Here is a 15,926-nt window from a genome sequence, read left to right on the forward strand (position 1 = left end):
TTGTCTTGATTCTTATCTCCACAATACAAAATAGTATACACGGGCACCAAAGTCAGAAATAGCTACCTATAACCCTTAAGAGTGAAGCTATCCTTGAGTAATTTGGGCCTATGTACCACAAGTATGTAGAGGATAATCTACCATGAGAAGAAGGCTACCTTAAGGGGTAGAGTGAAAGCTCCTGACTATGGTTGAGAAAAAAAAAAGAAAAAAAATCAAATCAAGTGCATGTGCTGAAAAAAAAATCAAAAGAAAATGCACATAAAAGCCTGTGAGAGAAAAAAAAAATTGGAGATCAAGATGATAAGATTAGTTTGACCTACTCTGTTCTTTGTTTGAGGCGAAGGCTGTTGATGTTGAGGATTTTGGGAATGGATTTGATTGAATTGATTTCACACACACACTACAAGAATAGAAAGAGAGGTGGGATTGACTATTGAATTAAAATTAGAACTTTGCTAATATTTGAAATTTTCTTTGAGCTATATAATTTTTGCAATCTTTGAGGCTATTTTTCATGTTTTATTTAAAGTTTTTTTTTGTTCTTTTAATTTAATTTTTTTAAATGATGTTTATGGGTATCATCACTGAAGCCCTCATGAGACTACAACTCGTCCACTAGGGCCGCCTAGGGGTTTAAAGGTTTGTTGCATACGCTAAATGCAATCGCGATTACCTGCGAAATTGGTTTAGTTAAGATTTACTTTTTGTTTTGTTATTTTTATTTTTGTTTTAAGTTTTAGTTTTGCTCGAGGACTAGCAAAATCTAAGTTTGGGGGTATTTGATGAGCATATAATATATGCTTATTTTACCCTTAATTAAATAATTGTTAGTTATATTTATTTGTTATTTTTAATTAATTTAATTGTTTTATTGAATAGGAAATTAATTGGAGATTACGGATAAAAAGGGCACAAAGGAGTTCAATTTGTGAGCATAAAAGATTAATTAACTTGGAAGCAATTATGCTTATATGCATGTTAATTCAAGCCAAGGAAACCGAACTCAACAAATGCATTCACCATCCACGTGCAAACAAAGAAGAAGGTTAAAGCTAAAGTGGGCAGCACATAAAAACAAAGCTTTTAATTAAGCCTTTGAATGGAAAGTCAAAGTAGAATAAAGGAAGGAAATCAATAGCTTTTGGCTTTTATTGTTTTCAATTACGTGGCAAGCTTAGGGCTTTAGCTTATAAAAGTTGGTTTAGTTATTAGAATCACAATAGGATTCGGTGGCCAAGCAATATAAAAGGGAGTTTTGCTTTTGAATTAAAAGAGCGGTTGGACGGAAACAAAAGGGTGCAGACGCAAGGTTGGGAGAGAGTATTCGGCAGCAGCAGCAATTCAGCTTCCATGGCTGATTTTATTTCTTGTGTTGCTCTCAATTCAAGTATGTCTAGCTAATTTTCTTATACTGAGGTTAAGGATGAAACCCTATTCAATAAAATAATTATCTTTTTATTTAATTAATTCCCTATATATGTTCTTTAATGATTATGGTTTTTATTTTACATGATTAATTGGATGTTATTAAAATCTTTTCATCAATTCTGTCATGCATTATTGATTGTTAGGATTAATATTTGATTAAATCTATGCTTGGATCTATAAAGTTTATACATGATTGTCTTTGATTTTATGTCTTTTATTAAATTGTTTACATAGAGTGCTTAGGGAAACTTTGACTCTTTGTTATTCAATATGTTTACATGGGATGCTTAGATATCATATTATAAGCAGAAAAAGAACCTACACAAGATTAATTTTATTTGAGCTTAATTGTTATATCCATGAGATGACATAGATTGATTTCGAGTTGTCACTCTAAAATTGGGGATTAATTAATAATTAAATAATTACTAGTTGAATAGTGGTGGATTCTGAAACCTTGGTAATTTCTATCCTATTGAATTCTCCTTTATTTTAATTGTTTTCTTAGTTTAATTAGTTTAATTTCTCTTAAAACTCAATTTGGTCAACTAGGTTAGAATTAATATTAATTTTAGATTTAAATTAGACTTTTCAATTTATAACAATCCCTGTGGGATCGACCTCGTTACCACTACTCTATTTCTAGATTCGTGCGCTTGCGAGTACATTAAAATTTTCACAACAGAATGGGGTAGGCATCCCCACCCCCACCCCGCCCCATTGACATCCTTAGCTGAAACATGTATTCTCTCCAAATTAATTAGCAAGAATTCAATATTATTTGCATTGAATGGACATGTGTTGCACATTTTTGTTGATTGTCTTGATGTATGTTGCTTTGGATAAGATATCCGCGAAGTCTGTGGTATAGATATTTTTTTTGAGATTAAGAATCGGTGAAGGCTTTTTCTTTTTTCTTTTTAAATCAGAGCGGTAAAGATTTGAATAGGGCCGTGTGTCACTAATATTACTGCTTTATAGGGCCCTATTTTTGGTTTGCCTTTGTTTCAATGGATACTTAATAATACTTCCTGATCATGTTCATTGTTGTGATTTTATGGCAACGTATTTGTCTTTGTTACGCTGCTGAAGAGAAGAAACTCTTGAGAATTTCAATTTAATATTAGTGGATTCCCGGACAATTGTAGAATTGTCATACGGAAATAAACCTACATTCTTGTTCCTTTTGTTTTTAGGACTTAATTGGATAACATCCTTTGGACACCGTCCATATTTGGCTTTGTCTACGCTAATTCCACCGCCGGTTTTAACTCCCCAGAGTGCTGACACAAGATAATACCTCTCGCTGGAGTCCACCTCGTTGCCATAGACATCTAAGATAGGTTCAGATTCTGAGGTGCGCAACTGAGGTTTTGTGGCCAAAGCAAGTATAAGGAAGGAGAATGTGGTTACCGTTGAAGCCTTCACCTTTTTTTTTTTTTTTTTTTTTGCTGTTTGTTTTGTTGATCAATTCGGTATTCAAGTGTTTAAATTTATAGAGAGCTAGGGTTAATATGTGATAAGGACTTTGTGGTAGCTGCTTGAATGGTCATGTATTATTGAGTCTTACTTTTTTCCACTTTAAGTTTAGTAAATTTGTTAATTTTTTGTTATATGGAAATGTAGTATGGGCGACACATACATAAGTTTGGTTCTCATATTATAGAAGTTTATGAGCCTAACTCTTACTTAAAAGCTATTTTGAGAGAAAGCTGCGCCTCAATGATTTTAAAAATATCTATAAAAAGAAGATATATTTTACTTTTATTGATTCATAAGTGCAAAATGCTCAACTTATAAAAGATTCAAAACACAACAAAGGAAATGATAAAATTTGGGATTGATTTGTATTGATTGACAATCAATCATGCAATTGTTTGCCAGAGATATGGTTTATCTTTTCATTGATTCTTTTCATTTTCCCTCAAGTTGGTGAGGAAATTTGTAAACTGGGCTTGACTTAAGATATTGAAAACCATTTTTGGTCTATACTTTCTAGTCTCACGGAATAAATTTATGAAGTCATTCCTTAAACCTTACGTATAGAGGTGGCCAACGGGTTGTGCCGTGTCGGTCCAGGCCCATCAAAGGAAAGTAAACGCATGCTCGTGCTCGTGCCGTGTCGTGCCCACTATATGTTTCGTGCCGTGCCGTGCCGTGTCTAATTTTTTTTGTTTAGGCCCAGCCCGGCACACATGCCATGCCTAGAAAAAAAAGTCCACTAAGTTTTTTTTTTATTTTTTTATTTTTTTAAGAGTGCATGCCAAGTTGTTGTCTTATTTTTTTCAAGTCTTTGTACTTTTTTGAATCTATGTGCCTTTATTCAATTTTAATAGAATAAAAAATTCAAAACTCAAGTGAATATTCAATAATAATAAATTAATAATAATAAGAGAATGTAATATTAGTTACTAAGTTTGACTCTATGGTATTAGAATTCTTTTTTAGTACTTAACAACAACAAGAATAATAATTTTTTTAAGGGTTAACTTATTTGTTAACTTGGAATTACGTAGAGTCATATATCATAGTTTATAATAATATTAATACATATTTATAAAATCATGATATTTATAATTTTATTTATTAAAATCCGGATATCAACTATTATTTAATAAATTATAAACATAAATCAACTATAATTTTTTTGAACTAAGATTTAAATAAATTTAAAAAACTTGAGCTAATGAAATATAATAAAAGATTCAATTTCAAGTTATTTATAAAATCATAAAATTATAAGTTTACTTTCATTAAAAAAATAAAATGTGCTTATTGCGTGCTTTTTCGTTTGTCGTGTTTTGGTCCATCTCTAATCGTGCTGTGCTTTTAAGGTTCACGTGCCTAAAATTCTAAGCCCAGCCCAGCTCATATGCGTGCCGTGCCGTGCTGTACCACGTGCTCTACCAAAACGTGCTCGTGCCGTGCAATACTGTACGGACATGTGTTGTGCCTCGTTTCATCTGGTTCATTGGTCACCTCTACTTACGTACCACTTACCTTTACTATTTTCATAGTATCCAATAACCACTTTTGCACCAAAATTTTGAAAGGAAAAGAAAAGCAAATGGATTATTTATTTTATATTTAATCTTGGGTATAAAAAAATGTATATTTGTTATAAGATTTTTTTTTAAATAACGAAAATACAAAAAATGCTCAGTATTAATTTTTTATTAAAAAAGAAATGTGAATTTATTATTTTTAGTATATATATTTTTTAATTTCAATTTATATGATTTATTTAATTTATAATAAATATGGATAAAACTATATATAAAACTAAGAGTAGTTCTGTAATTACGGTGCCAACAAGGTTATTGGGTATTATCAAAATAATAGGAGATAAATGATATATATTGATTTTTTTTTTTATATAATGGTATATATTGAGTTTAATAGAAGAAAAAATGGCAACTTCCCGACTTTAATTGTAGGGTAGCGTACAATGAACGGATGAACGACTATAGCACAATTAGCGATTGTCGTAGGGCCATTAGGGATGGCAATGGATTGAATCTGAACCAAGATCCACGTGATCCAAATCCAATCAGATCGGATTTGGGTCAGATTAAAATGAATTTGGATCGGATTTGGATATCAATGCATGGATCTAAGGTGGATATGGAGCAAGTTCGGTTTATCTTAATATCTAGATCCAGATCCATATCACTCACCATTTAATGTAATTTTATTTTAATTTTTTTTAACAATTATGTAATTATAAACGATAAAAAAATTTATTCATTAGCATGTATTCAAGAATCTTAAAATTTAAGGTATTTAAATGATAATAAGACAAAAAATTATCAAGTGTAAAATAAAATTAGGGTAGCATGTCCTAATTTTTTTAAGTTTTTCACTCTATAATTTAGTATTTTTTTCTCTTTAGTCTACTCTCGCTTCTCCACTTCAATTGAATGCTTGGATCAGTCTTTTAATTGCTAGGAAAATCTATAGACTTGGGTTTTTTTTCCTATCATTTTCTCATAATCTTATTTATTTTGTATAATCACTAATTAGTTGTGGCTATCAACTATAAAATAATTATGTTAATCATATATTTAGTTAAATATGATCATAATAAAAATAATAAATCACTGAATATAATATATCATTTTTAAATTATATGATATTATTTAATGATATAGGAATGATGATGGTGTGCCGTGGATATCAGGATATTAAAAGAGACATTAGAATATTATAATGACCTTATTCCTGCAATTACTTTTGATGGATATTTTATTATCTTTCTTATTTGTTTATTTTGGTGTAAAAGTAGAAGCTACAATACTTATCATATTTTTTATACAAATTATAGAATTTAATTGTTACCAATGCATTTTAGTCTTAAATTTTCTTTCTAAAAAATTATTGATATCTTATTATTGAGATTTACAATTCGTGACGGATCTAGAGCAGATTTGGATTTTAATTTTTTTTTTTGGATTTGGAGCAAATATAGATCCAAATTTTTTGTTTCGGATCTAGATATGGAGCAAAAAATATAGATCCATGACGGATCTGAAGCAGCTACGGATCATAATTTTCATTATGGATGTGGATCTGAATTAAGCAAAGTAGATCCAATTCATATCTACTCCATTGCCATCCCTAGGGGCCATGCAGGGATTGTTTGTGCGGATCACAAAGTAAATACCGTAGATGAGATAACAAATCATTTGGCATCCATAAACATTTGACTCAATATGTGGTTAATTAATTACAGTTTCTTTTCTCTTTTAGTTAAGAGTCCTTGTGATAATTAGTTTAATCATATATTGATAAGAAAAGTAAATGTATAAGGAGGACTGCTCTAGAATACTCAGAGATTTTTTCATGATTTGTAGAAGAAATTCAAATACCATCGGTTTTTAAAATACATCACTTAAGTGCTTTAAAATTTAAATTTATTTCATTCAAATAAATTTCATAATAAAAAAATAGGTGGGACTATTTCAATCCACAAATTTTTTCTCTACACTCTCTTTTTAGTTAAGAATTTTATTATCTAAGTAATTTTTGAAAAACTTACGTAATTAACTATTTTTTCTCCTTCTCTTATAAATTTGACAAATTCTCATCAATTCATTTATATATTTTTTTTTAACTTACAAATAATTGGTATCAATAACTAAGAGAAACAAAATCCACTACTTAAAAATGAACACCAACAAATTTTATCAATTATAAAAATTAATGAATATTAAGTAATTAATTTTGTTGATTAATATCATATTGATTAGGATTTGTCTATTCAAAATCGAATGTATTCCAATTATCATAAGCCAGAGGGTCCATTAAATAAATAACTATTTATGAGAATAATCTTTCAATCTACATTGATCAGACTTTGGCATGACGACAATTCGCCAAAATTAAGGGATGCTGCCAAATCTCACATGATCATGTTGTCGTGTTTTTGCTTTGTCTGCAGAATAGGACTGAATGATAAGGCACCGACAGATTCTATGTTACGGATTTTAAAGGCATTCCATCTGGCGTTTCTTAACACAATCGTTTGCGTATGAGAGCGACATTATGATGGCCCCCACTCTAAACATATACACCAATAATTTCACGTATGAATGTATGAAATCATATAGCGTTTTATTTTATTTTATTTAAGCTGCCTGTGCCTTATTTTCTTCTTAGCACTGCTGTTTGAATAGCCACTTGTCAGGGCGAAAGAAAATAATATTAGTGCCTACACTCTAGCAATTTACAGTGACACTATAACACACCAAAACCACGCATTGTTCATGAAAAGAATTCTCGTTTTCGTCGGCCAGCTTGCGTAAAAAGTAAATATGAGAATTAATTGAGATACTATATTCAAACAGAATTTTACATTATATATAAAAGTTGTATCATGCTCTAAAGGAATGAAAATATATCTCTTAATTACAAAGATATTTAAACAATTAAAGGCCGCATCGTTGACTTAATCATGTGCATGATATTCTAATTAGAGCCATTGGGATGCATCAGGTCTATTGTTTGAGTTATGTTCAAGCTCAAACTCTCTATTTGTATAATCTCCAATATCTGGAATTCCCCTTAAAACTGATTTGGGAAGGAAGAATTTGTTGACTTGTCAGCTTGATGCCATTTTAATTTTCTTTCTACATACTTACATTGTAACACATTTTCCAGTAAAATGATAAAAAAAAAAAAAAACAAGATACGGGTAAAGTTAAAGAAGTCAAAGGTAGGGGAGGGCAAGCTAGGTGTGGGCAGAAAAATCAGGGAACCAAATGAATCAAACCGAATTGGCTGTTCGGATCTGTTTGAAAATCAGGAAAAAAATATCCATTAGTTTAGTTAATTAAATAAAAAACTGACCTAAAAACTGAATAACAAGTAAAAATCAAGATTTTAAAAGTTAAAAAATGAAGAGAAAAGGGAACCGAATCCGAAATCGTATGCATTTCAGTTTGGTTTAGTTAGGATCAGAATTTTCATCAAATTTATTCAGTTCAGCTCAGTTCGCCCAAAAAAAAAAAAAAAAAAATCTGAATCGAACTATACCCACAAAAGGAATAGCTCAAGGGAGACAAATTTGGAATAACTAATTACATAGCCACATAGATTTGTAGAAATAATCTTGTACAAACTGAATTAGCAGCTTCAATAATAATGTTATATTCACTTAGTAATGATATTTAATTGTGATACTCATTAATGTGTCACTAATAAATTATTTCCGTATATATGGTATCCACTAATTTTATTTTTAGTTTTGAATATATGATTTTTTACTACCTAATTAATAGATGACATATAAAATGCCACATCACTGAATATTTCATCAGAATAAACAAGATACTAATCTTCGATGAATAATCCTCAAAACATCCACTTGCCAAAAACATAATTCAATTGCATGAGTGTCTGAGGTTAATTGTAGATTAGGTGATAACCAAGATTGATCGACTTTAGTTCAATTGGCGAATTTCGCGGGAGCAAGCGGGGTTGTTGGCGCAGATCTGAAACTAAAAACCGTAGATAAGCTACCTATTGACTTTTGACTCAATATGTAATTAATTAATTAGCAAGAAATCCCTTAGATAATGATATAAATTATGTCAACTATAGAGTTGTATCAGACAAGCACAGAGTTGAATTAGATAAAGAACAATTTGTTTGTTTCGTGCAATTCCATGAGTGAAATAACTTACAATTAAGTAAGGATCGTGGTCCAATTGATATATGGTAAAATTTTTAGTTGATTCCTTGTTGTTTGAAGAAAGAAACTCAAAGATCAACGACTTTTAGAATGTACAACTTCAGTCCTTCAAATTTTGAATCTATTTCATTCAAGTCCTTCAGTAATGAATTTCACCATTAAAAAATTGTAAAAACGTTACCATAAATATAGAGTGATAATTATTCCCCCATACCTCATATCAGTGATTTTAAAGTCCATTCTACCCTTGCTAAATAATTATTTTTTTTCTTTTTCACCATGTTAAAAATCTTAACAGTTTGCTAAATAATTACAATAGATTTATAGCCACAAACCTTGAAATTTTATCCTATACTTTTCATATGCGAATTCAACGCAATATTCATGATATTTTTAGTTCGTTGGTAGGTTGCCCAGGAAGCCAGTCAATTAAATTAATTAATTAAAGGACCCTATCTACTGTTTAGTCTATTATACGTGTTAAAAATCCCAGACCTGAGGAATCATCCATTATTGATGAAACCTAATACTAGCAACGGGAAAAACATGATAAAAAGCTGCTGGAATCTGCACCACAAAAAAAAAAAAAATGTCTTTTTCATTTTTTTTCTGGAGAAGATGAATGACGGGAGTCCCAACTCACAAGGGATAGCAATAGTTTGTCATCATGCCAATCGCGATTCAATATCAATCGTCTAAAATAATAGACGATAGCAATAGTTTGTCATCTGCACCACAAAAAAAAAAAAAAGTCTTTATCATTTTTTTCTGGAGAAGATGAATGACGCGGGTCCCAACTCACAAGGGAAGGGATAGCAATAGTTTGTCATCATGCCAATCGCGATTAAATATCAATCGTCTAAAATAATAGTGTGGCAATTTACATTCTTTGGATAATTTTCATTCTAGTGAAATTTTATTTTATTTAAAATAACCCTAATGTTATCGTTTTAACAAGATTTTGTCTCTGTTGTTCGCATTTTTGTAATGCATGTTTATCTTTTTAGACAACATTTTGTTTAGGTTAGTTAGATGACTATTTTAACTTCATGTTTTTAATTTGCTTTAGAGTAAGACTCATTACATCATTCTATTTAAGTGTTATTATTATTCTTCTTTTTAATAAATCTCGCTAATATCGTCAAAGATTCGTCTAAAAAAAAACTCTAATTAAAAAAAAAAATGATAGTATTAGGGATATTAATATAATTTAAGAAAATATGAATGCTCTTAAAACCCATCCGGCATATACGGGTAGAAGAATTATTGTCAAAACTTTTCTGCTTCATTATCCAATTTAACCATTGTAAAGCAAAATACTTATATAGTTGCCAACAACATAAGCTGGAAGTCATCAAGCCACACACATTTTACAGCAATGCAACTGAAAGGATAAAATGGACAGATTTGAATAAAAGATTAACAAATTGCACCATTTGTACCTAAAGACATTAAATGACAAATTGTTCTCGGAAATTAGTAAATAGAAAATGAATATATTTTATAGAAATATTTTTGGAATATAATTTTAATTCTCATTCATATTTTTTCTCTTTCAAATAAAATTTCTTTCGATTTTCATTTTCTTTTGTGTGTGATTAAACTTTGGTTCTTAAGTTTATTAAACAATCTTCGACTAGGCTTAGGTCTTGAGGGAATGGTTTGGGATTTATACACCTAATCAGTCTCAACAAATATCGAAGAGGAGTAAAAAAGGATCAAGCCATAACAAAAGGGAAAGAAAGAAAAAAGCTAATAAAAAAAAAGTAAGAAAAATCTTGGGCATTATGACTTTGAGAATGATGAAATATTTTATGGATATAAAAATAAAAACAATTACTTAAATCGTATATGGGTATTGTTTTGGCATTTAAAAGGGTGTGAAGAGTAAAATTTATTATTATTTTAAAATTTATTAAAGGGGATGGATCAAGGATCCTTAAAATTAAAGAGAAAAAACCTTAATTTCGTTTGATGATTCTGGTCCTTTAAAAATTGTGTAAGAGAAGTTTATGCAAGTTTAAAGCAACTTTAACATAGTTGAGGGAAATAAAGAGATGGGAAAAGAAAGAATTAGGAGGAGAGATGATAGAGAAAAGAAAAAAAAAAAAGTAAAGATGACCATGAAGATCGTTGGAGGAGAAAGAAGATGATTGAAAAAAAAAACGAATGAAATATTTAGTACATCTCATTAAATCCTCAACTGTATTCATTTATCTGTAATCTAAAGGAGCACAAAACAGTGCAATTTCAAGGGAAATTTGAATTTTTCCCTTTATTGAATGATGTGAAGAGTAAAAGAATGTTAAACTATATTTTAGAGCATAAATAACTCTATCATGTAAAAATTTGTTTAATTGTTGATTGCAGATACTTTTTCATCTTAAGTTGTATTTTTCTTGATATATCTCAGAACAAGGAAGAACTTTGTTAAAACTTGACCCTTCCTAGCTTTGATGCTCTATGTCATTTTTTATGTTAATATATATATATAGAGAGAGAGAGAGAGAGAGAGAGAAATGTTCCAGTCATGAATTTTAAAGTACAGGAACTGCGGGAAACCTTTAAAATCGCATGATTTTAAAGGTTTAAAACTGTAAACCTTTAAAACCGTGTGGTTTTAAAGCTTTCTCTGACTTTTCCGTACTTTAAAATCCCTGACCAGAATATATATATATATATATATATATATCTGTGTGTGTGTGTGTGTGTGTGTTATATATGCTACAGTTTAACATACAAATTTTGTTACTTTAAATTGTAACTATGTCAATCTTTTCTTTAATGGCAAATTGTATGTTAAAAAGGTCAAATTCATCCGTGTACCTTTTCTATCAATGTTTTAATGACGACAGTGAAATTGGGTCAACAAAGTTAGTACCAGGGACAAAGATTTTTAATTCTCTCCGTGAGTTTTATGGGTAAAACATTCTAACAAACAATTTTTATGGCGTCGTCTTTCTCAATAAAGCGGACCAAAGCATGCCGATAAAGCAAAGAAGATCATGATTGGATTGAAAGATTCCAAAATCATATTAGTTCCAATAGCACCTATTCGAAGATAGCCCAAATACTGATTTTAAACATCATTGTTTCAATGGAAAATGCTAACTGTTGAGGGTTTTATCACAATATAAAACATTGACAAAGCACTGATAATACGTATGCATGGAGACTTAAAAGATGTATACATAACATGAGTAGAGATTAACAACAGCAAAAGGATCACAGGCGGTGTTATTTTTATTCTGTAATAGAGATAAAAGGTTACTAGCCTGGTCTATTATTTAGAATGATACAGCTAGTTCATTCATTACGCGGTCATTGATATTGCTTCAGCAGCTTCAAAAAACCTTGATATTGCGTTAGCAGCTTGAAGTAGCCTTGATCTTTCCTCTGATGGAAAAAACAGAACATTCAAAGCTGGTTCATCATCACCAACTAGAGCCAGACGTCGAACGCCATCCTTAGAAGAAACGCCAATTTTGTTGCAGCGTCTAGGACAAGAAAGACAGACACTCGGACAATGGACAATATTGTATACACCACCATATGAAAAATTTCCAGCTTTCTCAATCTTAAACCAATTTAGCAACGTTTCAGCTCCTGGGTGGCCCTCAATTCCGCCGGTTACAATTAATGGATCGTCATAGCTATCAACTTTCCACAATGGTTCTTCATTACAGGGCTTAACAGAAACTTTTACGGGGAATCTCAGGTTGACATCAGTGGATACCTTGACAATTTTGTAATTGTCGTACGGAAGTAATCTTAAATTATCTCCCCTTTCGCTAGGAGAACTTAATTGGATAACGTCCAAGGGACACTGTCCATTTGTGCCTAGGTGTGTGCTGAATCCACCGGCGCCATCTAGGACTGGGATAAGTTTATACTCGAGGGTGGATTTGACCTTGTTGCCAATGATATCTAAGACAGGTTCAGAGTTTGATGAGATGCCCAATAGAGGCTGCGTGGCCAAGGTAAGGATAAGGAAGGAGAGTGTTGTTATCAATGAAGTCTTCATTTTTTTGCCACTGGAAGGCTGGTTGCTGTTTGTTGTGTTGATTCGTTGTTCAAGAGTTTGAATTTATAGAGAGCTAGAACTTAGTATGTGATAAGGTCTTTGTGTTGGATCATTAATCTAATGTTGGGCTTATATGTGAATATTTATGTGTTGTGAACTTTCATATAAGGTTAAACTCAATTAAAAGTGATCTATTAATATTTTTAGTAATTTAGACTTTAATGCATCTGATAGTGTGGGCTTTTAATATATACAGACCTAAGGGTAATTTTTATTTCTATTATGAGTTGAAATAGGAATACTTAATGATAACAAAAAAAATTATCTATATAAGTGGTTATAGTCCCCATGTCACATGTATCATTCTATTCTCTACTAGCATTCCATCATCAGAGAGAGTAAAATGAGAAAGTTAAAGGATTCTCGACCTAGAAGGCTAATCACACGATCCTAGAGAGTAATTAAACATTATGTATTCAGGTACGATTTCGTAAATTCATTTATTGATTCTTGGTGATACAACATGAATGTTCCTGGAATTTTGGGGATGATTTTTTTACAAAAAGATTTAAGGTTCTAACAAGTGGCATCAGAACCTCTTTATGTTGAATTATTGAGAATCAAATTTATTTTCAATTAGTAATTGAATCTTTAGTATTTTCAAATTTAATAATTTTGGTATTATTGAGTTTTAAAACAACTGTGGTTGTTTTTTTAAGGATTAATAAAAAAAATTGGGTTAATTAAGAAAAAGGATTTGAGATCAAGGCCGGTGGCAGTCACTGCCATCCCCACCAACACCCTCACGGGCCTCGGTATTCTAGGCTGCGACGGGAAGGAAATGTCGCGGTACACATGAAAAGCGGCAACCATGGCCATCGCATCAAGAATCAAAAAAAAGAAAAAAAGAAAAGAAATAGCCAACGAGCCACAGAAAGCAAAGTCGTGGCCACTAGGCTGTGGCACAATTGCAATTTCTAAATTCAAATATTGATATGTTTATTAATATTTTGAGGTGGCCTAATTAAAGCAGCATGTCGCCATAGTAACTTCTCTTATGGAAATTAATTTGTTTAATAACATAAACGATTATGTGCATGTAATTTCTGGGAATATTAGTCTGCCTAAAATAAAGTTTATATTTAACAAAATCGCCTTTTCACATATGGTAATAAATGCCTGATAATTATTTACTTTTACATGTGAATAATAATTATTTGGTTTTACATGTGAATAATAAATCAGCGAAAAGGATGATTTATTAGGGGAAATTAATTTTTTTTAATATAAACGGTTGTGTGTATGTAATGTTTTTTAATATCGATTGACTTAAAGAAAGGTCCATGTATAACAGAGTCACATGTACATTTATAGTAATAAACATGTGATAATTATTTAGTTTTACATGTGAATAATAAATCGACCTAAAGGAAGATTTATTATCTGACATTTTCTTATTATCAATGATTGATTACTATACCAAGATATCACTTACATGTTAATATTTTGTCTAAAGATGAAGTACGAATAGAGTGTCTGATATCGTGACATGTGATATACCTTTATTTCAATTTATATATTCTATTTTAAGACTTATATGAGCTTGGTTTATTTGTTTGTTGTTCTCTATTCAGTTATTACTCCTGCTAATATTACTGTAAACATTAATTCTATTCTTATGCTAAATGGCTCTAATTTAAAGTCATGTTAAGAAAACCTCTTAATAGTTCTTGCAATTATGGATTTTATCTTTGCATTAAGAGCTAATTCTCTCGTACCTCTTAATAGTTCTCATAGTCAAATCGCATATGTATGATGATCACGAAGAAGGCCATTTTGGAAGCAATCAAGGGCTCAATATCTAAAAAGATGATTATGACATTGGAAAATGGTTTGTGAAGAACGAAAAGGCTGAAATAGGTATGCTTTTGACAACTTCAATTTCAACAATGTATATGAGCAAAGGAAAGAAAATAAAAAAAGATAAGGAAACTGCAAATAAAACATATCAAAAGAAACAACAAAAAACCTGACTAATCTAAAAGGTACTAGTTGTTTATTCGGTGAAGTTGAAGGGCATAAGAAAAAGCATTGTGCCAATTATCAAGCATGGTGTGCAAAGAAGGGTATGCTTCTTAATTTGGTTTGTTCTAAAATTAATTTAACTTCAGTACCTAGACATACATGGTGGATAGATTCTAGTGCAACAACTTACATTAGTGTGTCTAGCCAGGGTTGCCTGAATTGCCGAAAGCCCAATGATGGTAAAATATACATCTATGTGTGCGATGGCAAGTCAGTTGGGGTGAAAGCAATAGGAAAATCTATATTATTATTAAAAACTAGATTTTATTTCAATCGTGAAAGACATTATTCTGTATTTTAGATAGAATTTGATTTCCATTTCTGCTTTGGACAAGTTTGGTTTATCTTCTTTATTAGGGAATGAAAAATTCAGTTTGTTTCATGAATCAAAATTAGTTAGTTTTGATTTTTTATCAGCCTATGATTATCTCTATTTGATTGATATGATTGCTTTATTTAATGAATCCTTGAAGTCAAGAACAAACTCAGCAAAAGAATCAAAAGTATTAGATATGACTTTGGTGGTGAGTACTATGGCAGATATGACAATTCAAATGAATAACATTCAGGACCGTTTACTAAGGACGAAACAAGAGGCTTAAAGACATGGTAAGGAGTACAATTTCTCATTCCATTTTACTGGAATTACTATGGGGAGAAGTATTTAAGACTACAGTATCTATCCTTAACAGGGTTCCAACTACAACGACTGCTAAAACCCATTATTGATTGTCAACAGGTAAGAAGCCTAGTCTTAAGCATTTGTATGTTTAAGGATATCCAACTGAGGCAAGGCCTTATAAACCTAATAAAAAGAAACTATATTCAAGGACAATAAGTTACTAGGCTAAATGGTACAAGTCAATTTTTTAGTCAGGAAATACCTAATTCTTTGAGGATGTCGAGTTTGTAGCAGGAAATAAAACTAGAAATTTTGTCTTTGAAAATGAATATATTAATATTCTTGTAGGTGTTTTTGGCATCGACTAGGGTTTCATTTGTGGCTTTGTTCATGACACAACAAATCTAAACAATATCGAAGAACCCTTGTACATTTATAGAGGAACAAACTCTACCACCTGAAGCACTTATGTCATTAAGGAGATCCATTAAAGAAAGAAAAAGTACAACGCCAAATGACTATATTGTATTTCTGTAAGAACATGAAGTGGATATCGGGGTAATGGAACTTCC

The 15,926-nt window shown here is 30.9% G+C and overlaps 1 protein-coding gene across 1 annotated transcript; it reads right to left on the bottom strand.

The window, feature by feature from the left end:
• Positions 1 to 11,770: 11,770 nt before the first annotated feature.
• LOC18049575 (kunitz trypsin inhibitor 2) lies at positions 11,771 to 12,718 on the bottom strand. The gene has a single exon (XM_006441398.2). It carries the CDS (start codon positions 12,645 to 12,647, stop codon positions 11,937 to 11,939), a length of 711 nt encoding a protein of 236 aa, XP_006441461.1. The 5' UTR covers positions 12,648 to 12,718; the 3' UTR covers positions 11,771 to 11,936.
• Between the last annotated feature and the right edge of the window lie 3,208 nt (positions 12,719 to 15,926).

The sequence above is a fragment of the Citrus clementina genome, unplaced genomic scaffold (genome assembly GCF_000493195.1).
Source record: "Citrus clementina cultivar Clemenules unplaced genomic scaffold, Citrus_clementina_v1.0 scaffold_3, whole genome shotgun sequence".
Classification (NCBI taxonomy): domain Eukaryota; kingdom Viridiplantae; phylum Streptophyta; class Magnoliopsida; order Sapindales; family Rutaceae; genus Citrus; species Citrus x clementina.